General features: G+C 39.2%; 1 protein-coding gene across 2 annotated transcripts in view; it reads right to left on the bottom strand.

Moving 5' to 3' along the window:
• Positions 1-6,091: 6,091 nt before the first annotated feature.
• The window catches only part of LOC129104276 (transmembrane protein 50B), a 23,408-nt gene continuing 3,406 nt past the window's right edge, over positions 6,092-26,093 (bottom strand). For both annotated transcript variants that reach the window (XM_054614871.1, XM_054614873.1), the window contains exons 2-7: positions 25,824-26,043; positions 25,469-25,581; positions 22,732-22,799; positions 20,035-20,127; positions 10,335-10,392; positions 6,092-7,518 (exon numbers count right to left, since the gene is read on the bottom strand). In XM_054614871.1, the coding sequence (XP_054470846.1) occupies positions 7,473-7,518; positions 10,335-10,392; positions 20,035-20,127; positions 22,732-22,799; positions 25,469-25,581; positions 25,824-25,922 (477 nt within the window). In that variant the 5' untranslated portion in view covers positions 25,923-26,043 and the 3' untranslated portion in view covers positions 6,092-7,472. The remainder of the gene's footprint in view (positions 7,519-10,334; positions 10,393-20,034; positions 20,128-22,731; positions 22,800-25,468; positions 25,582-25,823; positions 26,044-26,093) is intronic.

Below are 26,093 nucleotides of genomic sequence, written 5' to 3' on the forward strand. Positions count from 1 at the left end.
GTACATGGCTGTGTGGACCTATGGACAGACACAATTGACATTACTCAGCTCATAGTTCAACCCACATGCAGACAGCAATCAGGATCAGTGCCACATGAACGTCTGACTGACACTAGTTTTAGGGAAGGTCACCACAGGTCCTTTCTTTGAGCAAAGTGTACAGTCTTAATGTTTTTATGTTGTACTTTAGTTGATTACAAAGCAATCACTTACATTTCTTTGCACTTTTAGGTAAGAAGTTAGCATTACAAATATTAATGATCCAGATAATAATGCTTATAGCACTAACTAAGTTTTGTTTTGTTTTGTCACGAAACAACCAGACACTCAAGCTTTTTTTATTTTCTATTTTCTATTTTCTCTGCTTGATTCAATAAACCCCGTATTCCTTAAATGTGGCAAAGCTCTGTCAGAATTAGCACTCTGTAGAATCTGTGATTTTTGAGGAAGATTTTGCCTGTAACTCCTGCATATCTTTTTACACGTCTGAATCAATCAATAAACTTCTGACCTGAAGCCATTCTGCAAGAAGAGCATGAGGTTCAGAGTGAAGTCTCAGAAATGGTCTCTGTTGCATCATGTGAGCTCACTACTGGGAGCGGGGAATTGATCTTCAGTCAATCCTAAATAAGTTATGACAACAACTACAAAATGGACATAAGAAGCAAAGGCATTGGCACAGATTTTCAAGTCAGAAAGGGTTGTCTTTATTGTTGAATCATATTGAACACTATTCTGGCACTTTCTGTTCTATGTCCAACAGTCTGGATTTTCTGACTATCATGATGTTGCTTTTGTCGTTACCACGTTTTTTTCTCCATCTCAACATTGCCATACATGTCGTACAGTGATCCGAAACATTCTGAGGCGTTGAGTGCAAATAATGTGTATCCCTTAGTAGGATGTTGCATGCTTTTGCTCTTGGCCTTTTTGCAGTCTGACACTGACTCACAATAAATGACTATTGAGACTGAAGGCTTTGTGATTTGGACTCATTAACATCAAGTGTCATTACATTGCAGGCCAGCTGGCTGGGTCGCTCTGTCTTCTACTTGTGTCTGATGAAAATGTAAATGGTCAGGTCACCTAGATCACCACATGTCTCATTTAACCCCTTGAAATGTTTGGCCCTGCATAGAGTTTTGGTTTTGAAAGGCCTGTTAATGGAACATCTCTTCCTTTAGTTTTCAGTTTGAGTTGCTCAACAACACACTGTCAGTCTCCATAAGAGCTTTTTCTCGCAGAGAAAGTTCTCAGTTCCCAGAACAGTGTCCTACTCTGGAACACTGTTTCTAATTCAAAAAAAAGAGTACACCTTCATTGTACTGATGCCAACCTTTCTGAGACAGATATCTCAAAACCCTGACACACAACAGATAAGCTCTCAGCATGGATTGATTTCGCTCCAGGTAAAATAGAAAATAATCTATCTTTTATTTATTTTTGTAATTTGATTGAACTGTCCCTTTAGAAATACAAAACAAATTTAAAAGCTCTTTATTCTTTAGCATGAAAGGCAAACACATGGTACAAACTACTTAATTAACATGTCAGCAAAGACGAACACAGTTGTATTTTTATGCCTCTAGGCCGGCCACATCATGTTTCCCATTCTCCTGAACATGAAATCTCAGGATCGCCTGTAGATTTTACATATTTGATGGAGATATATATATACATATATATATAGAATTGAGATATAATACTAGAGTTTTCTTTTCATACTAGTGTCTTGTATCATACTAAGGCCTGTAGTAGGAAGCAGGATTTAGGGTTAGTGAAGTAACTTCAAGCACTTGGCCAGTGGTTCACCTCTTACCTGGTAGATCACCATGGTTACTGCTCAGGAGCATGTGATGTTGGAGATAAGAGATCAACTCGTACAACAGCAGCACCTACTTACCAATAAGAGCTCTGTACGTGGATGGTTAGATATTATTACATAAATACGAAGAAGTAAAAGTCATATCCAGATTAGAAGTAACACAGTCTAAACAGACACAAAAAAGGTCAGCTGACAATAAATCACTGACTGTGAGAATGTGTAAATTAACAGATTCATAACATCACAGCTTCATCTAGAGCACGAAAGTACATAGTAACGTTTTTTTTTAATTCCTTTTGTATATTTTTATCTTGTACATTGTTGTTATTATTATTATTACTATTATACACTGCTGCTGGCTAGCTGAGAGCTGCCAAACGGAATTTCGTTGTTCACTACAATGAACCTTTATCTCTTATCTTTATCTCTTTAATTACTATTGTGTGTTCTGGTAAATGACTGTGTTGCAGATGTATTCTGATCTTGTGTGTGACAATATTTCTGTCTTATTCTTTCATCTGTAACCCAAGCAGTGTGAAACAGACTTGGTAGCATTTAGAAAAATCTGTATATATTCAAATCATATATTCATATCATATATTCATCATGTGTGTCAGCTTCTTGAGCCGTGTGTTGCAGTGTGACGAGTCGTGTCTTGCTGTCACAGACTGGATGCTGCATTCCTTTTCTCTGGTGCCTTTTTTTTAATGCTGTGGGTCATTATAAATTATGGATGGAAAACTTCTTACTGCATAGATTTATGGTTTTATTTTATTTTTTATTTGCCACCAAATCGATTTCACACTGCCAGGGTTGCAGCTGAAGGAATAAGAATACATCTAAATAACACATTAGTTTAATGGGGGGACTGTGGCTCAGTGGTAGAGCCGGGTGGTCCTCCAATCAGAGGATCGACGGTTTGATCCCGAAGGCTGTGCCATCGGTGTGTGAATGTTGTATGAATGTTAGTTATAGATCCTGATGGGAAGGAGGCCCTTTGCATGTTAGCCCCTGCCATCAGTGTATGAATGGGAGAATGATGAGATGTAGTGTTAAATCGCTTTGAGTGGTTGGAAGACTAGAAAAGAGCTATACAAGTACAGTCCATTTACCATTAAACAGAATACACATGCTGCCTAATTATAGTCAGATTTTCAGTCAGGATTTAGAGTGCATCATAGCACAGAGACAGCACTGGTGAAAATTACGATTGACTTTCTAATTGCATCAGACAAAGGACTTGTCTCTGTACTTGTATTGTTAGACCTTAGTGCTGCGTTTGACACCATTGACCATCAGATCTTATTACAAAGACTGGAGCATCTAATAGGCATTAAAGGAACAGCACTTAGCTGGTTTAAGTAGTATTTATCAGACCAATCTCAGTTTGTATATTTAAACGATGAAACCTCGATGAAAACCAAAGTCAGTCACAGAGTTCCACAAGGGTCTTGTTAGAGCCGTATTTCCTTGTTTTGATTACAAATAATATTCTTTCCATTTGCTGATATATTTAGGTGATCCAAATATATTCTTTTGACTTATGAATGGATGAAAGTGTAAATAAATCGATCAGATGACAGCAATGGAATCAGCGTCTGCAGAGTTTTGATTTGGACTGTTTAACGTGCGAGTCAAGAAACGGAGCCCCGTAAAGTGGCACAACATAGAAGCGGTACAAAGAACAGGCCACCACAGGTCTGTTCTTGGACCAATTTTATTCACATTATATATTCTTCCTTTAGGGAATATTATCAGAAAACACTCAATACATTTTCATTGTTATGCAGATGATACCCAATTATATCTATCGATTAAGCCAGACGAAACTAACCAGTTCTCTAAACTTCAAGCATGTTTTAAGGACATAAAAACCTGGATGGAAACTCCGACAAAACTGAAGTTATTCTACCAGGCCCTGATCACCTTCGAAATCAATTATCTAACAATATAGTTTCTCTAGATGGCATTGCTCTGGCATCCAGCACTACCGTAAAAAGCCTCAGAGTTATCTTTGATCAGGATCTGTCTTTTAACTCTTATATAAAACAAATTTCAAGGACAGCCTTTTTTCATTTATGTAACATTTCAAAAAACAGGCAAATCCTGTCTCAAAGCGATGCAGAAAAACTAGTTACATGAATTTGTTACCTCTAGAATAGATTAATGCAATTCCTTATTATCAGGCTGCTCTAATAAGTCTCTTAAATCCCTCCAGTTGATCGAGAATGCTGCAGCATGTGTTCTAACAAAAACTAAGCGAAGAGATCATATTACTCCGGTATTAACTTCTCTGCACCGGCTCCCTGTTAAATCAAGAATAGAATTTAAAATTCTTCTACTCACCTACAAAGCTCTAACTGGCCAGGCACCGTCTTATCTAAAGGAACTTATAGTTCCATATTACCCAACTAGAGAGCTGCGCTCCCTCAATGCAGGGTTACTTGTGCTTCCTAGAGTATATAAAAGTAGGATGGGAGCCAGAGCCTTCAGTTATCAGGCTCCTCTTCTGTGGAACCAGGTTCCAGTTTCAGTCCGCGGGGTACACACACTCACCACTTTTTAAGAGTAGGCTTAAGACCTTCCTTTTAAATAGCGCTTATAGTTAGGGCTGGCTCAGGTTCCTCTGGTCCAGCCCCTAGATTTGCTGCTATAGGCCTAAACTGCCGGGGGACTACCTAGGATACACTGAGCTCCTCTCTCCTCTTCTCTTCTCTCCCTCCATCTTTATCTTTATGTATTCATGTCCTATTTATGCACAATACTGACTTTGCTTCTTCCCCAGAGTCCTTGTGCTTTCTCACCTTGCAGGTTTCCATGAATCGGGGTTATATCTGGACTGTGGTTGTGCCTCCTGCTGGGGCCCTGCTGAAACCCACTGCTACTACCACTATTATTATTAGTCACATTACTATTATTATTCCCTGTACTATTACGCTTATTGGGTTTGCTTCTACCCTGGAGTCTCTGTGCTTTCTCACCTCGCAGGTTTCCATAAATTGTGGCTGTACCTAGACCATGGTCATGCCTCCTGCTGGGGCCCTGCTGACACCTACTGCTACTATCCTTATTATTATTATTAGTCACATTACTATTACTATTCCCTATATCATTATTTCAATTCTACTATAGTCAATGCTGCTGGTATTATAAGTAGTCTTAATTATTTTTTCCTTCATTACTCTGCTTACTACTGTGATTATATGAATCATTTATGTCATATACATTGAACGTGTTGTAACTCTGTTATGTTGTTCATTCTGTCCACATGACATCTATTGCATTCTGTCCATCCTGGGAGAAGGATCCCTCCTCTGTGTACGTCAGATCTTTCGTGGCTCTCCCATAAGTTTCTTCCTTTTTTCTCCCTGTTAAAGGGTTTATTTAGGGGATTTTTCCTGTGCCGATGTGAGGGTTCTGGGACAGAGGATGTCGTATGTGTACAGATTGTAAACCCCTCTGAGGCGAATTTGTGATTTTGGGCTATACAAAATAAATTGAATTGAATCTATTGTGCTCTAGATGAAGCAGTGATAATATAAATCTATTAATTTGCACATTCACCATGACTTCTTTGTATTTCTCTGATATTATAGTTTAATCTTTCTAAGTAAAATGCGCTATCCTGCTGACAGCCAGTTTATCCATGTTTGTGATTGGTCAGATGCTGCAAACGCCCCTTTATGTGAATGCTCTTATAGCCAGATTTACCGAAATGATAACAAGCTTCATGCCCTTTACATTTATAATATTGTTTTCCTTTCATGATAGTGTTTTCTATTCACAAATGTTTTCTATTCTTAATAGTGTTTACATTTATACTTGTGTTTCTATTCAAACTAGGGATTTCAAGATGATTAATGTTTTAATTTTAAATTAAAAAGAAATAAAATAAAATTGTCATAATTGTGGTCTCTTGATGTCTCTTTTCTCTTTGAGTAAACTTAATTTTGTCCACTGTGAACAGTCTACATTCTCAAACTTGCTTAGAATTAGTATGTGGTTTGGTATTGGGACAGCTGTATTTATGACATACATGATTAGCAGGCTTGGAATGCATTTCATGTAAAATCTTAGCAGTGGGCTTTCTTCAGTAAAACCCAAAACGTATCATCACTGAGTAAAGCCACTTTGAGTAGACTCATGTATATAGGAGGCTGAGTCATCATTTCCCCTTTACAGATTCTCAAGGGTTCTTATAAAAAGGAAACAATGTCCAACAGTTTTCATCTCCTCAAACAGCAGGTCACACCCTCTCTTCCAGCTGCATTCTAACAAACAAATGGTTCTCTGCTTCTCTTTGACAGCTAAATGGATGGATACGGATAATTATCTACAGCATTCTTTAAGCAAACATTGTCTTTATTTTTCACGTTTAAAGCTTTTGACAAGTTACACAAATGATTAAAAAGGTGTAGGGAAAAAAGGAAATAATCCCAAAGCCCTGGTTTTTCCACAGTAGTTTTAGCCCATGCAAATAGACACATATGAACACTACATATGATAGCAAGTACAAGTCTTTTAATAATACATAACTGTATTAATAATAGTTTCACAAGATTTGGTATATACCTAAATTCTTTAAATGGCGGCAAAAGATCTAACTGTCTGAATACTTACACCTCACTTTACATAACATTTTCTGGTAGAAAGCAGAGCTTATCAAGGAGCAAGTACAAGAAGACAAAACAGATTTAGTAAAAACACACTTCCACCTGAGGCAGAATGACCCATGAAAAAAACTCTTATCATCTAAAATACATTATCATCCAGTGTATGAAATTATCTCACATACAAGCATACAATATGAGCAGCGTAAGTAGAGACAGCAAGTGTAAACACACCCCGGTGGTGGTGTGTTTACTTTCTCATTCATTACAGTGTATTTACATTGTAACCCTCAACATACTAAACACATGATGACATGAATTGACACTTCTGCATCTGAGAAAGAACAAGATGAAGTGAAACTGGCTCCTTAGTTCTCAATAACAAACCAGAATTTCCCTCATTTAAATTCAAACATTTTGAAAAAACAGCACAGATATAGAGTGTACAAAACGTATGCAGTGTGTGTCTCTGTGTGAATGTGTGTGTGTGTGTGTGTGTGTGTGTGTGTGTGTGTGTGTGTGTGTGTGTGTGTGTGTGTGTGTGTGTGTGTGTGTGTGTGTGTGTGTGTGTGTGGAGCAGCACTAATGGGTTTCTATTTCAAAAGCAAATGCAGGTTATAAAACATTCTGTAATGGTAATGGCCTGTACTTGTATAGCGCTTTTCTTCCGACCACTCAAAGCGCTTTTACATTACTAATCATTCACCCATTCACACCCATTCATACACTGATGACAGGAGCTACCATGCAAGGTGCCACCTGCCCATCAGGACCCTAACTAACATTCATACACATACATACACCACAGGAACAGCCTGCGGGAGCAATTTGGGGTTAAGTGTCTTGCCCGCCGAACCGCCGATCCTCTGATTGGAGGACGACCCTGCTCTCCACTGAGCCACAGCCGCCTCTGTGAATCCATGTGTGTGTCTGGGGTCGAAACTTTATAGCTTTGAAAAAACTTGTTCCAAAAACTGTTTCAAGACTGTGTGTGTTTGAGTGTGATTGTGTGATAGTCAGTAATAAGATAAGACCCTCTAACCCCATAAATCTTCAGTCCGGCCAAACTTGTAGATCAGAGTGCTTTAGAGAGAGAGAGGGTGGGGGAAACACTAAATCAGGGCACAGTGATCTCTGCAGAAAAAACAACTAACAATTAATTATGAATTGTGATGTTAAATATTATTAGTTCATAGTATTAACTATTATATTAAGTAGAAAATATACACTTCACAACTGCTAACACATTTATTGACTAGAGTTGGAAAAACAGTTATGAAATTCAATTAATTTGATTTGATTGATTTACTAATTTGCCTCAGAGGGCTTTACAATCTGTGCAGCACACAACATCCTCTGACCCAGGACCCTCCCATTGGATAAGGAAAAACTCCCCCCAAAAAACTTTAATGAGGATAAATGGATTTATGTTAACAGTGTTAACAGAGGGAAATATTCTGTTTACTGCACTACATTCAACTGATTGCTTTAGTTACTTGAAAGATTCAGATTCATTTAAACAAAACATAATTAACTATTGAATTGTGTATACTATTTTAGAGTAAACTACCCAGAAGCATTTAAATTACTGCTAGTACTTAAAATTAGCTCGACTTTACCAGCTGCAACATTAAAGGAATAAACACATAAATGCATCAATAATTTTTATACCATCATATAATATATACATATATATATATACAAATATATATATGTATATATATATATATATACATATATATATACATGAAAAATTTAAATATATATATATGTATAGTACTTCTACTTTATAAGGGAATTTGGATAAGAGGTATGTACTTTAATTTAAGTCATATTTTGAAAGCAATAATAGAAGTAATAGAGTACACTGTAGTAAATGGACTTTCTAGTCTCAGACCACTTTGCTGTGTTATTTTTTAACACAGTTATGTTTTTAAAACTAACAGAGACCCCTTCTTTCATAGAACCCTTAAATTGTTCAGATACCTAGATGACGTCTTTTAAATTTTTCAAGGCACTTGCAATGAGCTGAATGATTTTGTCAAACTCCTCAATAGTATGAAACCTGAACTTAGGTTCTCCGTTGAATATGATCATAAACCTGTGTCATTTTGGGATATGTGGATTGAACTATGCGTTGGCAGCCTCATCACTACCTTATATCAAAAAGAAACTGATAGGAACACATTCTTCCTACGCAGCAGTGCTCATCCCTGAGCTTTGAAATATGGTTTACCCAGGAGTCAGTTATATAGGCTCAGATGCATATGAAACAAAGGGTGAAAAATTTAAATAGTACTTCTACTTTATAAGGGAATTTGGATAAGAGGTATTTACTTTAATTTAAGTCATATTTTGAAAGCAATAATTAATGGACTTTCTAGGAAAGACCACTTTGCTGTGTTATTTTTTAACACAGTTATGTCTAACAGAGATTTAAAGTCATTCTAATGAGGAATGTATTGACAAAGCTGCGGCTATGAGAAACGCTGTTCGGACAGAGGATACACTCAACAGTGTATTGATGAGGCCTACCATGTTGCTTTTTCAAAATCACGCTCTGATCTTTTACAGAAGGTGTCAAAAAAGAAAAGAGTCTGTCTCCTCTATCACCACCTATACCCCTCAGGCACATATTCTAAAACATCGGCCTATTTTGACCTATGATCCAGCATTACCCTGCAGTTCAAGGATCCTCCCCTCTTTGTCTATAGAAGAGGTCCTAATTTATAAAATAAGCTGGTACGAGCCAACATTAAGGCAGGTCCTTACAGACATCCAAGATCGGGCAAGACTTTTCCTGTTCAGGGTTTTATCATATGCAGCATGGAAATTGTAATCTATCTATTAAAATGCCCATGTGACAAGATGTATATTGGTAAAAAACACGCAAGCTAAAACAAAGTATTAGTGAGCACAAGAGCTCCATCAGGCCAAATAATGTTAACTATCCAGTTGCCCGTCATTTCAATGAATATTCACACCCTATCTCTCTTCGATTCCAGGGCATTGTACATATTAAATTGCCAAGAGGGGGGGGGGATATGGAAAGAAAGATATGCCAAAGGGAGCTGTTTTGGATTTTCACTACAGATACGCTTCAGCCGTTGGGCCTCAATGAGGAGTTTGATATGAGAGCTGTAATTCTGATATGGGTGTTATGCTGTAATCCAATTTATTTAAAGTAGAATTTGGGATCTATGTTTTATGATGCTCCCTGCCTGATACCCCTTCATAGCCCCTTGTTCTATACTTTTTGTGTTGAGTAAGTGTGGCATCCACTGAACCTCTCAGTACTACATTCAGCACTTTAAAGCTATAGTTAACAGGCGCAGCCTCTAACACTAGGGTGTGCACAGGTGTTCTGCATACAATGATTAGGATGTGATTAGTGTGTTTCTACACCTGCCATTCCAGTTGAACCCTGTATGCTCTGATGAAGGTCCTTTAGACCAAAAGCTAAAATAAAGTGTTCTCTGCATAGATTACAGTCTGCAGATATCTATTTTACCAGTTTGAGTGTCAGACACTCAAAGCACTTTAACACTTCATGTCATCATTCACCCATTCACACCAATCCATAAACTGATGACAGGGGCTACCATGCAAGGTGCAACTATTCATTAGGGCTATCTAACCATCCATACCCATTCATACACCATGGAGCAATTTGGGGTTAAGTGTTTTGCCCATGGACACAATGACATGGACTAGGAGCGATGATGGGAAGGTCCATGGATGGAGATGTAATAACTTTTCATTATCTACATGTATCCACATGAATCACTGTCGTCAAGTTTGAGAGGTACAGCCAGTTTTGGGCATCTAGCAACATGTGTCTCTTCTATTTGACTGCTGCTTATGAAGTTGATTGTAGTCCAGTTTCATGTTATACTCACCTAAAGAAGATGAAGGCATTCTGAAAGAACACTGCCAGCCCAGGTGCCACTTCTTTCTCTAAGAAATGTAACAAAAAAAAAAATCACAGTCAGTAACACAACAGTAAGAGAGGGATTTTAAAACAGATGCTAATGTGTCTGTTAATGGAGTCCTTTAACACAGAGAGACGATGAAAGTTCTGTACGTATGACCGAGCCATAATCAACAGAGGAGAGGAGTTTAGTTTCTGATGAATACGTCTTGTGGGGAATAGTAGGTTGCTTGATAACCAAACAGAACATGAACATTGTGGGTTGTTGAGCACATTTGACAGGTCAAACCACTGAAGCGGGTAAGGACTGAATGTCTCACCCAAAAGCATACAGTACACACAGTATACACAGTAACAAATGGGGGACAAAATCCAGAGTATTCCGTTGGTGGAAAATTTCTTCCAGAATTAAGCTTAAGCTAATGTGAGGCTTCGACAAATCAAGTTTGTGCCTTCTAAAGTTCTGGTCTTTTAACCACAGAATTCTCTCTGTATGGTTTCCCAGGACAGTGTGTCCTTGCAGAAGGTCCTGTTAGTCTAAATCGTTCTTTACTTTAAGGACAGTAGTTTGTGAGATGGGGTTGAGAGCTAAAGGAATAGACCGTAAAGATGATAGCAGGTTAACGTTGAGTCAAGACTGTCTTGATGTTGCATGTAAGTGTAGGCAATAGAGTGCTGCAGGGATGACGCAGTTTCATAGGCCAATCCAGGAGTTAACAAATTAAAAAGCCAATGGGATTCTTTCCATTGGATTTGGATTACTGCTCTGTGGCAAACTTTGTAACACTTACACATTTTTGTTCAACAAGATAATCTTCACAAATGAACAACATCTTTTATGAATTTTGAAAAAAATAAAAATGCGAGTGCTAGGCTATAAACAAATGTCACTAAGGTGACATGACTTTACGTCACCAACACTAAGCTTACAACTTATTTGATGTGATTTGATTTTTGCATGCTTACCTATTCTACAGCCTTTCCTCTAGCATGCCGAAGCCAACGCAAGTGCCAAAAACTGCAGTTCCTCAAATAGCCACTTGAGGCTGGTTCAACATGTTTACAGCCTGGTACAAGAAATATTTGCTCTCTAAAGCTAATATCCCTGTTGTCTGTCTCCATGAATCAGCCCTGTGATAGTCTGTCGACCAGTCCACAGTGAAACCTGCCTTTGTCCAATGACAGCTGGGATCGGCTCCAGCCCCCCCGCGACCATGAACAGTATAAGCGGTTACGGATAATGAATGAATGACAGTTGAGTTGTATGAGTAAATTTCCATACAACTCACCCATTTATATTATATTAAGGCTTTAAGTTGTCTATAATTAAGTGCGAGGCTGCTTTGAGTGACAGGTGGGTGTCACTTTACACCTGGCTGCCAGCCATCAGCCAGGTGTAAACTTAATCTCTTGGCTGTGTTTGTGGTGTTGCTGCCTTTTTGATAACCTTTAATGCAAAACTCGGACAAATAATAAGGCTTGCTGCACGTTTAGTTGTATGCAGTCGTTTGTTGATTGGCCGCCGCTGGATTACCTCCATGGTTTTCAACAGGATAAATGTAACGTTGGTGAAACCTGGCTAAATCCTGGAATACCGGATAGCACCATTCAACTGTGACTCTTTTTCTACATACTGATCTGACAAACAGACTCTGGAGAGAAAACACCATTGCTGTATGGTGAATAACGCCAATGCTAATGCACAAATTGAAGGAGCTTCACTGAAGTTGTAACATTACCTTGTATGATTTCATTTGACAAATACATTTGTAAAAAACTTACATTTAAATTGAATGAAGTCATGTGCTCCATTTTTCCAGAGAGTGATACTCTAACATTAGTATTGTTTTATTAATATATTAGCACCCGTACCAACTGGCAAGCAGGGGTACATCCCAAGTCTCTTATTTTTTTATTTTCTCATTCCTCACTTGACCAGAAGATGTTCTGCACCAACATTATTAACGGCCGTCCCAAAGATCTTATTTCTTCTCTGAGGAGCAAGGAGGGATCTCTGAGGAGCCATGAGCAGGATACATGTGAGCAGCCTTCACTGAAGCCTTTGAATAGCCAACATCCCCCTTATTGTTCATCAGTTATGTGATTGGACGCTGCAGCCGACTGATCGGATTCCTTTTCAGTATCACTCATGTTTCATACCAAAGTGAAGACAGATTACAGACTAAACTAAACTGTATCACTCAAATGTTTTACATTTGATTTGTCTTCTGATTCACAATCTGGTTAAATATATGTTATTTGTAAGTCTGAGGAACAAAGGACCACAAACAATTTTCTTCATTAATTGGAAGTATTTGTCTTTTCATGATCTGATCTTTTACTTCTATTATGGATTAAATTTAATTCAGAGAGAATAGGAGAGACAAAACCTTTTTTTTACAACATTTAACGTAATTTAATTGATTCACGTCAGGCTCATAACTCCTGACTATTGGTTTTGATGAGCTACATCATTTCAATGTCCCCCGAAACATTGAGCCTAATAAATATTGTCCAGTGTTCAAAATACACCATAATCATATTATGGGATATTAAATAATTACTTCACAATTTCAATAATTCTCTAAATTATAATGAATGAATGAATGAACATACGCAAATGATAAATAAAAAATATGAATGCATTCTGCGAGTAGAAATGGATCCTGTGCCTCTATGCAGGACACAGAACACAGTATAAATACTCCATGCAGTTTGTTAAACAAGTAAAACACTGCTGCTCTGACTGTGATGATAACTTTGTCTTTATTAATAAGAGTACAGCTCACATATGTCCAGACACAATCTCCATCAAAAGTCTCTACAGCTGTTAAAGCCGAGTGACAGCTCAGATTTTATTACACATACGCAAACAAGCGCAGTTGCCGTATACTTGAGTATCCTTCACTTCACCTGGTTCACTTCACCACAACGGCGTCTAAGCTCGCGCTTCGTGTGTGTTTGTGTCTATGTGTGTGTGTAGCTGGAGGAGCTGACAGAGAGAGCGGAGGAGATGCTAACATAACAATTCTTAGTTTCAGGTGAATATACACTGATTAAAATATAGTTATGAATATTATATTCCATTTCTGCCAATTAATCCCCCTAAATGTTAGACACTGTTCATTTAAGCTTGTTTTAACCACAGTCCATATTTCAGGCATCTAACCAAAAAAACATAAAAATAAAAAAAACAATTGGGGACCAGGGAATGAAAAGTACAAAACACACAGATTCATTTCTGGGTTTTAGGATGCACAAACCTTACACTACAACCAGGAAGAAGATACCTCCCTAATTTGTATAACTCATAACTCATATTTCCTTTGTTTAGACCTTTTTTGGGAGCATTATTAGTTTTAATGATGTATTATGAGCTGCTTAGAGCTAGTGTTAGGAAGTTAAACAGATAACTCCCTTTTTCTTTTATATTATATTGAAAACACCTCCTTCAAACAAATGCATTTATTCAAGTTGGGTGGCAAAACAACATTTTACAATACAACATTGTATGCACATCATGATAACATTGTATGCAATTCACGTTTGCTGAATACTAATTTTTACTCTTTGGAGCTAGAAAATACCAAATCCATGCCGTTGGCGTTGGCTGTTATGTCCGTCATAAGCAGGGCTGCGCTAGAGAGATACTCCGTGCTGTCGGCAGAAGAGCCGGTCACAATTGCACCGAGACGCTGGAATGTATTACAATATAATATGTCTACATGTCTGTTTAAGTTAGTTGTTCCAAATGTTGCTATTCTGTCAGCTCTGTGCTGCCAGCGGCTGCTAACAGCTAAGGTTAACTAGCTCTTACCTATTTGAACACATCTGTTGTTCACAATGTAGCATTATCAGTGATCAATGACGTTTTTACAGAATATAGGCCCCAAATAAAGATCACGTTTATTTTTCACTTATCCAGTCTGACAACTGATGAGGCATTCCACTTGCCCGAGGCAAGAAGGCAAGCGTTAGTGTGGAGCCCTGTTGGCTGTGACACATACCAGGAATGTGCTTTAGTCTTCGGATCCAACCTGTTCCGAAGAACCAAGACCCGGGTCGGGATCCGCGGCTATGGTTTTGTTACACTGCCGCGGGTATCTGGTCTGTTTGTGGGGTCTATTCTTTGACAGCATTAAGAATAACTAGTGCAGTGCCCGTTGAAAATAACCAATTAAAAGGGCCCCAGCTGTAGATCTATCATTATGTTTAGATAAGAAAAGTATTGAATTATGCAACTATTCAAACTCTTTGTAACTTCAAATAACATACAAAGGCCCCAAATGCACTAATATGTAACTCAGCTGTACACTTCTTTGTGTGTACTGCTACTTCAGAGGAAAACATTGTAGTACTACATTTACTGCTACTGATTAGGAAGCAGATGTCAATTTTACTTAATATATAATCATTTAAATATGATGAATTATTATTTATAAAACAGATTTAAATACATTTCTCTATTTCACTCTTCTTTTGAAGTAAACATTTGATTGCAGAACTTTCACTGTGTGGTATTAATAGTTGTATTATTGTTATTAATAGTTTAACTTCAGAAAGAAAGTTTCAAGTACTGTTAATATGTCACTTTTTTTACTTTTGAATTAGTTTTCAGGTGAGAAAGTGACTGTTTAGATTCCAATATATGGTCAGTTTATCCAAATAAAGCCTGTTTGGAAATATGCTCGGTCCTTTTCAGAGATGTGAGAGGGTGAGACAGGTTTTAAACCAACCCAGTCGTCTCTTGGCATCCTTCAGTGATTCATACTTGATATTTTGAACACAGCTGAAAGACTCACAGATCATGCAGCAGAGATGGCTTAGCAGAGTTTTTGCCGGCGTTTAAGTTATTAGTTGTTATGGCAAAAACGCACACAATTTAAGTTACATGGCAGAGTGACGCCGTTCCTGTTGCCTATCTGCACGTTCTCGTTGACTCCAGGAAAGTGGAAAAAAGTCAGGATGTAACATTATCCAGCATCCATGTTGCATTAGCAGGCTACATCAGCATCCAGCAGCCAAAGAGGACTGCAGGTCTGCAGACCCCTGAAACGCCGCCCTAATGCTGCTACACTGAGTGCTGTGAGTGTATTAATTAAAGGTCTATTAATATTGAACATGTTGCATGTCCAAAATGCACTAGAATGGACAAAGTCCTCCATGGGGTACCGAGCAAAGGCCTTCCACATGTGAATTAGATAAGATCAACGGTTCTCGAGATATGTGAAGAAAACACATACAGACAGACATTCCTTGCTTAATAGTTAGAGGCCTCAATGGCAGTGTATTTTCTTGCCCTTTGCCCAGTACATGATGGGAAAAGTCCTCAGTTCAATCCGCTCGGTGCAGTGAGAAGCATGGAGCTTTTTAGGAGGCCAATTCATAACTTGTTAACCAGGGGTCTGGCAAAGTTAGCTTAGCTTCCAATCCTCACACTTCCTTCTCATATATGAATGAGTATCTCTGTCAATTGCCAAACACGCTCACGTAAAGAGCAAGAAAACAATACAAATAAGAACAAAAATGTAGCAAATGAAAAATTCCAAATAGGAATTTAAATTCTGAAGACAACAAAGAACAACAGAAACTGAAAAATAAGGAAAATAAAGTCAAACAAACAAGGGAAAAGTAAAGCTACACAGTACTTCGCCTGTGATCCAGTAGCAGGTGAACCAATCGACCACTCAGTGACCTGTAGTTGCTTAAATGCTCACTTAAGCAGCTTTTACAGGTTATTTTTAAAGAGAACAATCGTATCTGCTCTCTCTGTTGTTAGTCTGTTCCTCTTTTCATCCACTATGTTGGAGATTGTATTGAACAGTCTCTCGCTTACTACACTGCTGCTGTCTCTGATGCTCCAGCTATGGTGCTCCATAATTCTTCCTTGGTCAGTGCAATGCTTTTACTTGAAGCACCACACTGTGAGACATACAAGCATACTGTTAAACTTAAAAGGGATATGGTGCACACGTCAGAGTTCCAGATATCTGTGGTAAAGCTCATGGCTTGTACATGATTTAAATCTTCTGATAAATGTTCGCACATCCTCTTATACAATTCATGTAAAGAGTTCTTAGAAAAATTATATAGTGTTGGAACAGGCGGGGAAATCCACTGGGAAGTTTCATGCATATTTGCAATACAGCCAACAAAGTTAACTGCTTGTTGTCCAATCGTCCTCTTTTTGGTTAGTTGAACTTGTTGAATCCTTCAGCTTGAAGCCTCTGGAGGTGCTTGATTAAGTTGCTTGCAATATGTATTTCAGTCCTACTGCCAACTCATAAAACACCGGGTTTGCAGATATTGCAAGTAGCCATTTAGTTGCTGGCGTAGCAAGCTCAAAATACCTACACATGTTTGTAGGCTCCCTCAGCTAGCAGCCTAACGGCATGCTACTGACACATGAAGTAACATGCATGTGTTATCAAACGTTAACATCATATAACTAAATCAAATGGAGCTGCCCCATTGACACTAATACCCGATGCAGCTGTTTGAGTCAGTATCCTGACTGATATCCAATATTAATATTGAAGCATCCCTATATATATATGCTCTACGCCCTTCTGAGACTGTCACAGAGCATTTACAGTGCATCCGGAAAGTATTCACAGCGTTTCACTTTTTCCACATTTTGTTATGTTACAGCCTTATTCCAAAATGGATTAAATTTTTTTTTTTTTCCTTCTACACACAAAACCCCATAGTGATAACATGAAAAAAGTTTTTTTGAAATTTTTGCAAATCTATTAAAAATAAAAAACGAAGAAAATCACATGTACATAAGTATTCACAGTCTTTGCCATGACACTCAAAATTGAGCTCAGGTGCATCCTGTTTCCACTGATCATCCTTGAGATGTTTCTACAACTTGATTGGAGTCCACCTGTGGTAAATTCAGTTGATTGGACATGATTTGGAAAGGCACACACCACCTGTCTATATAAGGTCCCACAGTTGACAGTGCATGTCAGAGCACAAACCAAGCCATGATGTCCAAGGAATTGTCTGTAGACCTCCGAGACAGGATTGTATCTAGGCACAGATCTGGGGAAGGGTACAGACAAATGTCTGCAGCATTGAAGGTCCCAATGAGCACAGTGGCCTCCATCATCTGTAAATGGAAGAAGTTTGGAACCACCAGGACTCTTCCTAGAGTTGGCCGCCCGGCCAAACTGAGCGATCGGGGGAGAAGGGCCTTAGTCAGGGAGGTGACCAAGAACCCGATGGTCACTCTGACAGAGCTCCAGCGTTGCTCTGTGAAGAGAGGAGAACCTTCCAGAAGGACAACCATCTCTGCAGCACTCCACCAATCAGGCCTGTATGGTAGAGTGGCCAGACGGAAGCCACTCCTCAGTAAAAGGCACATGACAGCCCGCCTGGAGTTTGCCAAAAGGCACCTGAAGGACTCTCAGACCATGAGAAACAAAATTATCTGGTCTGATGAAACAAAGATTGAACTCTTTGGCCTGAATGCCAAGCGTCATATCTGCAGGAAACCAGGCACCACTCATCACCTGGCCAATACCATCCCTACAGTGAAGCATGGTGGTGGCAGCATCATGCTGTGGGGATGTTTTTAGGCGGCAGGAACTGGGAGACTAGTCAGGATCGAGGGAAAGATGAATGCAGCAATGTACAGAGACATCCTTGATGAAAACCTGCTCGAGAGCGCTCTGGACCTCAGATTGGGGCGAAGGTTCATCTTCCAACAGGACAACGACCCTAAGCACACAGCCAAGATAACAAAGGAGTGGCTTCGGGACAACTCTGTGAATTTCCTTGAGTGGCCCAGACTTGAACCCGATTGAACATCTCTGGAGAGATCTGAAAATGGCTGTGCACCGACGCTCCCCATCCAACCTGATGGAGCTTGAGAGGTCCTGCAAAGAAGAATGGGAGAAACTGCCCAAAAATAGGTGTGCCAAGCTTCTAGCATAATACTCAAAAAGACTTGAGGCTGTAATTGATGCCAAAGGTGCTTCAACAAAGTATTGAGCAAAGGCTGTGAATACTTATGTGCGTGTTATATTTTCGTTCTTTATTTTTAATAGAATTGCAAAAATTTTAAACACACTTTTTTCACTTTATCATTATGGGGTATTGTGTGTATAACTTTGAGGAAAAAAATGAATTTAATCCATTTTGGAATAAGGCTGTAACATAACAAAATGTGGAAAACGTGAAGCGCTGTGAATACTTCCCAGATGCACTGTACACCTCACAGGTATGTAGCAGTTTATTCAGTCGAGACTGTTGGCAGGGACTTGTATCAAAGGGTGGTGTTTGAAAGAGCTGAGCAATAGAGCAAAGCTTTATACTGATAAGACAATCTTTTTTCTTAACCCTACAGTGTGGGATTGATCTTTGAGTACTAACTGAAGGAATGACTTGAGGTTTCTCTGCAGGGCGACTGCTCTGACTCCTCCTGAGTGAGGAGATGACTAGTTTAGAAAATGTATTCATGCAAATCAAGATTGGGTCCTGTTCTTTTTCATTTCATTGGGCTTTTCAGTGGACAACCCTTCTCTTCAGGCCTCCCTCAAAGACACGCCCCCAAAATCATATGAATGTAAACAACCAACATGTCTGCTGTTAGTACACACAGCCGTTAAACTAGCAGCTTGTGGAGGACTCCTGTGACAAACAATGAGAGCATGGGCAGAATACACACAGGCAGGTAGGTAGACAGACAGTTAGGTAGACAGACAGGAAGGTAGACAGGTAGATAGGTAGACAGGTAGGTAGACCGGCAGATGGCCCATCCAATCATTACTTTCTGGCCAAATTAATAATTGGACGAGCTTATGTCAGTCCTTGGACAGATGCAGGATATTTTCTCTTTTTTTTTGTCAGAGCATTTGACTCATTGACCGCTGTCAGGATGTGAAGGGAATTTCAATAAAAAAAAATGATCGACCCTGCCTTTATATTTTAATACATTTCTCCCCAAAAACTACATTTTACCAGATTTAATTTGAACACATCATGATAGCCACAGCCGCATCATGATAGCACGCTTTAATCTTCCTTCGCTCAATACTCAGTTTTACTGAGTAAAGCTTAAACGCATCAAAATCAAGTCAGTGCAACATTGTTAACGTTAGCTGTTTAGCTAAAAATACAATACTCCGTGCTGTCAGCAGAAGAGCCATGTAAGTGTGTGTGGCTATGACGTTACTGTGGGTGACTTTTCACTTCCATAGAGTCAACAAGCAGAGTGTGTCATCACCGTCCACAAGTTATATGGAAAAAGCTCTCACGGACTCATCCAGACAAAATTTATTTCAAAAACATCTGTGTGAGTGAATGCCTTAAATGACACAAGTCTGAAGAAGATGAAGCCCTTCTTTGGTAACGCTGCCCCAGTATTATACAATTTAGTATCTTTCAAAATTAAGTTATTTCAGTGTACAAAGAGCTAGAATTGTAACATAATTCAATACTTTTCATATCAGAACATCATAAGAAATCTATAGCTGTAACGGTAGGATGTGTCACTGGGGTTTTTCCCTGTGAACTGTGTGGCCTATTTCACCTGTGTTTCTGAACGTTAGGAGTGTGAGACTCAACTATGTCATGAGAGGTGTGTTGCTGAGGACCCAAGAAAGCGCAGTGTAGAGTGTGTAGAGTGTGTGACGGACACTCATAGGGGGGGCACTTACTTGCCACCACATAGCCACCGAACAGAATCCAGATAGAGGCAATGAGCGAGCCAAACATCATCATGAAGCCAATAAACAGCCAGAGACGAGCTCCTGCAAAGACATACACATGCTTATCACTTTCATTAGCTCACCGGCTAGTCTTCACACTCTGACAGCTGAACTGTATATTCCTTTTGATCTTAGGCCAATCAAATCAGACATGCGATTAGTCCTGACACACAATTTTGTCTGGGCAAAAGGGTTTTTAAATGAACTATTGGAGAGAATTCGATGTATGTTCCAATTCTAAAATAAGACTATTATTTATGGATACTATAATGTAGACTACCATGGCTTCTTTTAACCAGTGCATGAATATGGCGTAACCATGCGATACACACATTGTTTTATCAATTGCATTTGTATTCATTATAATTGTATTCATTTAGCTGGAAGAAGACTCACCAGTCCTCACACACTGAAGCCAACAGTATCATGTGAGAGGGGCAGCAGTACTGTCTTGTACTCTGCCTTGCTAGTATTGAACTGCACGTTGCAGTACAACATTATTTATCAAACCATAGGGGGGAGTAACAAGCTGCTAAAACCACGTAAGAACGTAGAAACATTTAAGTATTCCTAAGATAAGCTCATTCATGTGGCGCAGACAAAGTGGACAAACAACATGCTGCTAACCTTTCTGGACAGGTGGACAGGGGACTCCCTGATCTAAAGGATTAAGCCTGTATATTGTTTGCAGCTGGGCGGCTTATAACTGACAAGACGCTGACGTCATGTCGCTGTAGTGGTATCGGTTGTATCGGAATAGTTTTGCGAGTATGAGTACATGGGCTACTTATGAGGGCTTATGAGCAGTATTTGCAAGCTGCATAAGACAATAGAACAATTTACAATGATTATCAAAGCCATGTCAATTCTTTATTTTCCAAAACTTCTCTTCTTTTTCTTGGTAGGGATGTTTGTAATTGGGTGATGATGTCGTTGTGTTTCTTCAACTCCTGTCACAGCAATGTCTGTGAGTACATGGATTATGTTTTCTGTTTAACGAATGCTGACCATACATTTAGATAAGGCTACCTAGATTTAGTTGAATGTTAACAAAAAGGGATTGCTCTGATGATAGAAGAAGTCTGCTGTTTTAGGGGAGTTTTTCCTGTGCCGATGTGAGGGTTCCGGGACAGAGGATGTCGCATGTGTACAGATTGTAAAGCCCTGAGGCAAATTTGTCATTTGTGATTTTGGGCTATACAAAATAAACTGAATTGAATTGTCTAGAGGATTGTCAACAGAGATAAAGGCACGCCTGGTCACAATGGTTTAGTATATTGTAGTCAAGGGAGCCATCGATTGGATTGTCTTGGATTTTCATGCTATTCTATTTGTGATGTTAAGGTACAGGTGCTTGGAGCGGCCAAAAAGGGTGGAAAAGCCCCCCCCCCAAAAAAAGAACCAATAATGTATGTAATTTGATATACCATGTTAAAATATTATCATATTGCACATTATATGAAATCCAATTATAATAAAATTTGAATTCATTCTACTGTACTGTTTTTTTTATTTAAAAGTTAAACCTTTCCCTCATAGGTTATCTTACATTTCCAATGGATTCCCACACGATGACCCTGGCTATGACCATACAAAGGTTCATTATGGTTTTACTGTACAGTTTGTGAGAAATTTAAAGGGAATTCTGCTGAGTCTTTTAGAGATGGCTCACTTGGCAGAAATAGACCAAAGCATCGTGATTGAACCTGCCTATTGTCACGGTGGGCAAATCCCTAGACAAAAGCCTTTATATATCATCGGAGCAAGCTATTTTATTAACATTCAACTGATGTAATTTAGATTATCTCCATGTACGGTCACCATACGTTTAACAGAAACATATGACATTTTTGGTGGCTTATGTTTAAAGAAAACGTGTGAAGTATTGTAAGTAATTAAATAAGCAATGAAATGGTCATATAATATACACAAATGTGTTTCCTACTTTTTTAAAGCAATATAGTTTGGCTCTACACAAATTGAATAAGGTATTGGGGAAAATAAATTTGTGTAATATTTTCTTTAATTATACAATTGCGATGATTTAGACCTGAAAATCTGCCAAAGGTAGCTTATTGCTGTGAATTTGATACTAAATACTACAAACATTACTTGGGAGCGCATTACAAGTATCTCCGGGGGGCCAGCAGTCCAGTCACACCACAGGGAGAGGATATGGTGAAAGAGAGGATATCCAGGGATGGCTCAGGTTCAATGAAAACATTAATTTAGGTAACTTTAAAAGACAAGGTATGGTGATCATATTCTCAGGCCAACCATTATGTGATAGTCTGAACTGTAAGATTTTGTCAAACATCAGTGAATTAAGCGCCCACCTCTTGCAGTGACAGAACCCAATAATTATATTAAAACTAAAATAATTCAAAGAGGTTATTTTAAAAGACAATGAAGGCAGAGAGGCGTAAAAAGCGTCACTTTTTGGGTTATAACATTATTTGTGTGAAAATAGAGGCTTTTAATGGCACTGTTGGCTTTCCATACCCTCCATGCTGCCAGTGACTGAGCTCCCTGCTCACCTGCTGGTAAAACTCTGCTGGTCGTTACGTCATCAGCTTAGCTTGTTAGAATATCATGTATCGTTTTACAGAAATAGACACACAAACACACACATTTAGAGAAACACACCTGTCCTGCCAAGGCAGCCCTCTCCATATGCGTCCCCTCTCACCTGGCCATTAGAAACTGCATTTATCCTGAAAAAAAGACACGGTCAACAGTTACACGAGAGAGGTTTCAGTCCTCAAGAGTCAATGGTCTACACTATGGAGTCAGTTGAACGCCGAGTTCTTCCTATTGTTGAAACTACAGAACAACAAGATTTGTCTGTTGAGGTTTGTAAATAACCTGAATTCAAAGTTGGCCACTCATATTCGACTCATTGAGCGGGGGAGGGGGGGAGCGATCGCATTGGTAAAGCCAGCTGTGAATGAAGAAGAGAGGCGCAGGGGAACAATGCAGCACACATGCATAAAAACATACAGCAATGTAACAACCCGCGCTCATCCGTCAAATACACCCGCTTCATATCTGACGGAGCTAAGGAGATGATTGAGAGGGATTATTTCTGTATGAGTCCATGCATTGTTTCGTTTTTTTTAATTCCTGCATATTATACCTTTAAGGCAATTAAAAAAAAAATTGTCTTTCTAGCACTTAATGCTCCTTTTCTGTTCTAACAGCGCTGGCTACATTTTGGATGTGATCTCTTTACTGAGTCTCAGTGAGCACATTTTTGCTTTCTGTAGGTTGAATAATAAGCCAGTGACCAAATGGGAAATGTCTCAAATGCTGTCAAGGTAACCTCAGGAAAACATCAAATTAAACTTATCTAATGCTGGAAGGGACACTATAATGGTAGCTGTACAGATGTACACAATTGTCAGATTACAAGTTATTCATCATTGATATTTAAAGTCAGCCATAATTAACAAGTTAATGTTGAATTCAGTGCAGCGCCCACGTTCCTTGCCATATTTAGAAATTTGTTTTTGTTCAGTTTCTTTCAGTATGTGTCATCCTTCACTACTCATCATGAGTAACTGTTACACCATCTGCACGCAAACAGTTTGTATCCTGATTATGAGAATAAATTGTCCAAAGTTCTAAGATTGCTCAAAAACCCTCCCTCAGTTTTTTCTTATCTTCAGGAGGTCTTTTTATATCAAGGATTTCAACTTCTACTTCCTCCCATAAAGCCCTTCCTCGGATAAAAAAAAAAAGCATAAGGGAACACTTTCTTTCGGCTTCATTGCTTTCCAGATGTGCACACACCTGTCTCAATAAACACCACAGCATTAGATCTAATATATCTTCACCTCATGCTCTGTAGCCTTTGTATCCCTATAAACTGAGAAATAAAACACTGAAGGCAATTTGGCTTACAGCAGGAAAAGTGCAGTTGCAATTGATAACAAACAATATCTTCTCATCACATTCAAGAAAATCCATTTCTGATTAATTGTGCATTTTAAAGCCACTCGAGGAACTATAATGTAGTGTTGATTTTGGTGACCCTGTGGAGTGTTTCTGAGTACCAGAGTCACTTTAGAAAACCCAGCAGCAGTGAAATGAGAGGTGCCAGATGGTACCAATGACAAGTATTAAGAATAACTAAATTTATTACTATTATCATTATTTTTATTTGGAGTCACACAATATCACTTTCATTAATTGACAATGAAATGTAATCTAACCTTCGGACCTAACAGCAAGTGTTCCATTATGTCATGTAAACAAACCAGGAACAATCAGCTGTGCGCTCCAGATTAGACTGGAGACGTGAAAACTTAGACGGGTGAGTACTACCTGCTATCTTCTGACATTTGTACTTTTTAAACAGTTTAATATTGTGATACTTACTTACCCACCTTATTTAGGTTTTTGTAGTGAAATGAGGAGTATCGTATTGTTAAACACCTCATCTCAACTTCTCAAATCTGCCATTCTTCGTCCATTGTGAGCAAACATAACAGACCACAGTACAGCACTAGGCACCAGGCAGGCATGATGGGTAATGTGGGCCATCCCTATCGCTACAAAACTCTCAGCACTGGCAGAGCGAGCATCACAGTGGAGCAGACGGTGGTGTGGAGCAGACGGTGGTGTGGAGCAGACGGTGGTGTGGAGCAGACGGTGGTGTGGAGCAGACGGTGGTGCAGAGTCCCCAACCCTGTCTCCACATTCTAATGAGCGTTTGCCCAGCTTGTGTTTCTGCTCAAACTGTTTGCTTGCACTCAGATATTTTGTTGCTTGCACAGGTTTCCTTTGCTCCAGCCCTTCTGCTCACACTCAGGTTGCTTCTATGTGCTCATGAAATGTCTCCTCTGCTTGCTGATTGTGAGCAGGGACAACATTTTCCAACCAATAGAATGCCAGGTGTAGTGTTAACCAAGGAAATCATCCCTGCCTCGTCGCGTTTGCTTTCTAGTCCCTGATGGGCAGTTACAGCAAGGTAGATAGCTCAGCGCCACCTCTATGCAGAAAACCCCCTGGTGTCATGATCTGTCTATGCATGGACCCTGAAAAGCGACCAAAAATAATTATGGATAGATAAACCAAATAACAAGCAAATAAAGACTTTCTTGATGTCTTCCGTTGACACTTGCCCATTCTGAGTTGCTGAGCTTCCCATCTACTGTCTACCCACAGCAAAAGGTTATAACTAATGTTACTGTTTACAGCAGATGACACATATGGAAGACTCTTCAAAATTAAATGCAATACTTTGAATTCAAATTTTCCATTTCCGAACATCGCTAACTGTTTTGTTGGAGGCGCTGCTTCAAGGAATTGAAACCTGCGCACCCTGTTTCTCACTCTGACAGACCGACAGATCTACAACCTGCAAGTGTCCAGCACTTACATGAAGAATGCTAATGTGGAGAAGACGCCACATGTGTGGAATGCATGGTTCATCTGGCCCTGTGATGGATACGCAACTGCTGCGTCAATCATGATCCACCAGCCTGTGAAGAACTAGGACAAGAAAACACAGAGTTGCCTTTTGAGATATCTGAATAGTGACATGCAGTTCCATCACTGACTCTCTTATATATTGTAATGTTGGGGAAAGCTGGTGTAAAGAGAGAATATGGAGAGATAGAGGATTACTAAAAACAAAACATTACAAATCTTACACTTAGACAGCCACAGTCAAATATTTCTGCTGCAACACTTTTTCTGTCATTCATCCAGTCTCTATCTGTAGAGCCACTGACCAGAACTCCAGAGACAATAGAAGCTGCTGTATTCCTCCTCTCCCGCCAGTCAATGCATTCGCACTCTGGCCAGCGGAAGTTATCCAGAAAGCCAGCCATCAGCAGCCCTCTTTGATCCTTCTCTGCACAGATGATGATCCAGTCCTCTTCCTGCTTCGCCTGCTGTTCTTCACAGACTGCAGGCTGCTCTGCTTCTCGCTCAGATCACAGACTCCGTTGCCTGTAGAGGATGAAAACAGTCATGTCTTATTAATGTTAACATGTTCTATA

This window comes from Anoplopoma fimbria, chromosome 16 (genome assembly GCF_027596085.1).
Source record: "Anoplopoma fimbria isolate UVic2021 breed Golden Eagle Sablefish chromosome 16, Afim_UVic_2022, whole genome shotgun sequence".
Lineage (NCBI taxonomy): Eukaryota > Metazoa > Chordata > Actinopteri > Perciformes > Anoplopomatidae > Anoplopoma > Anoplopoma fimbria.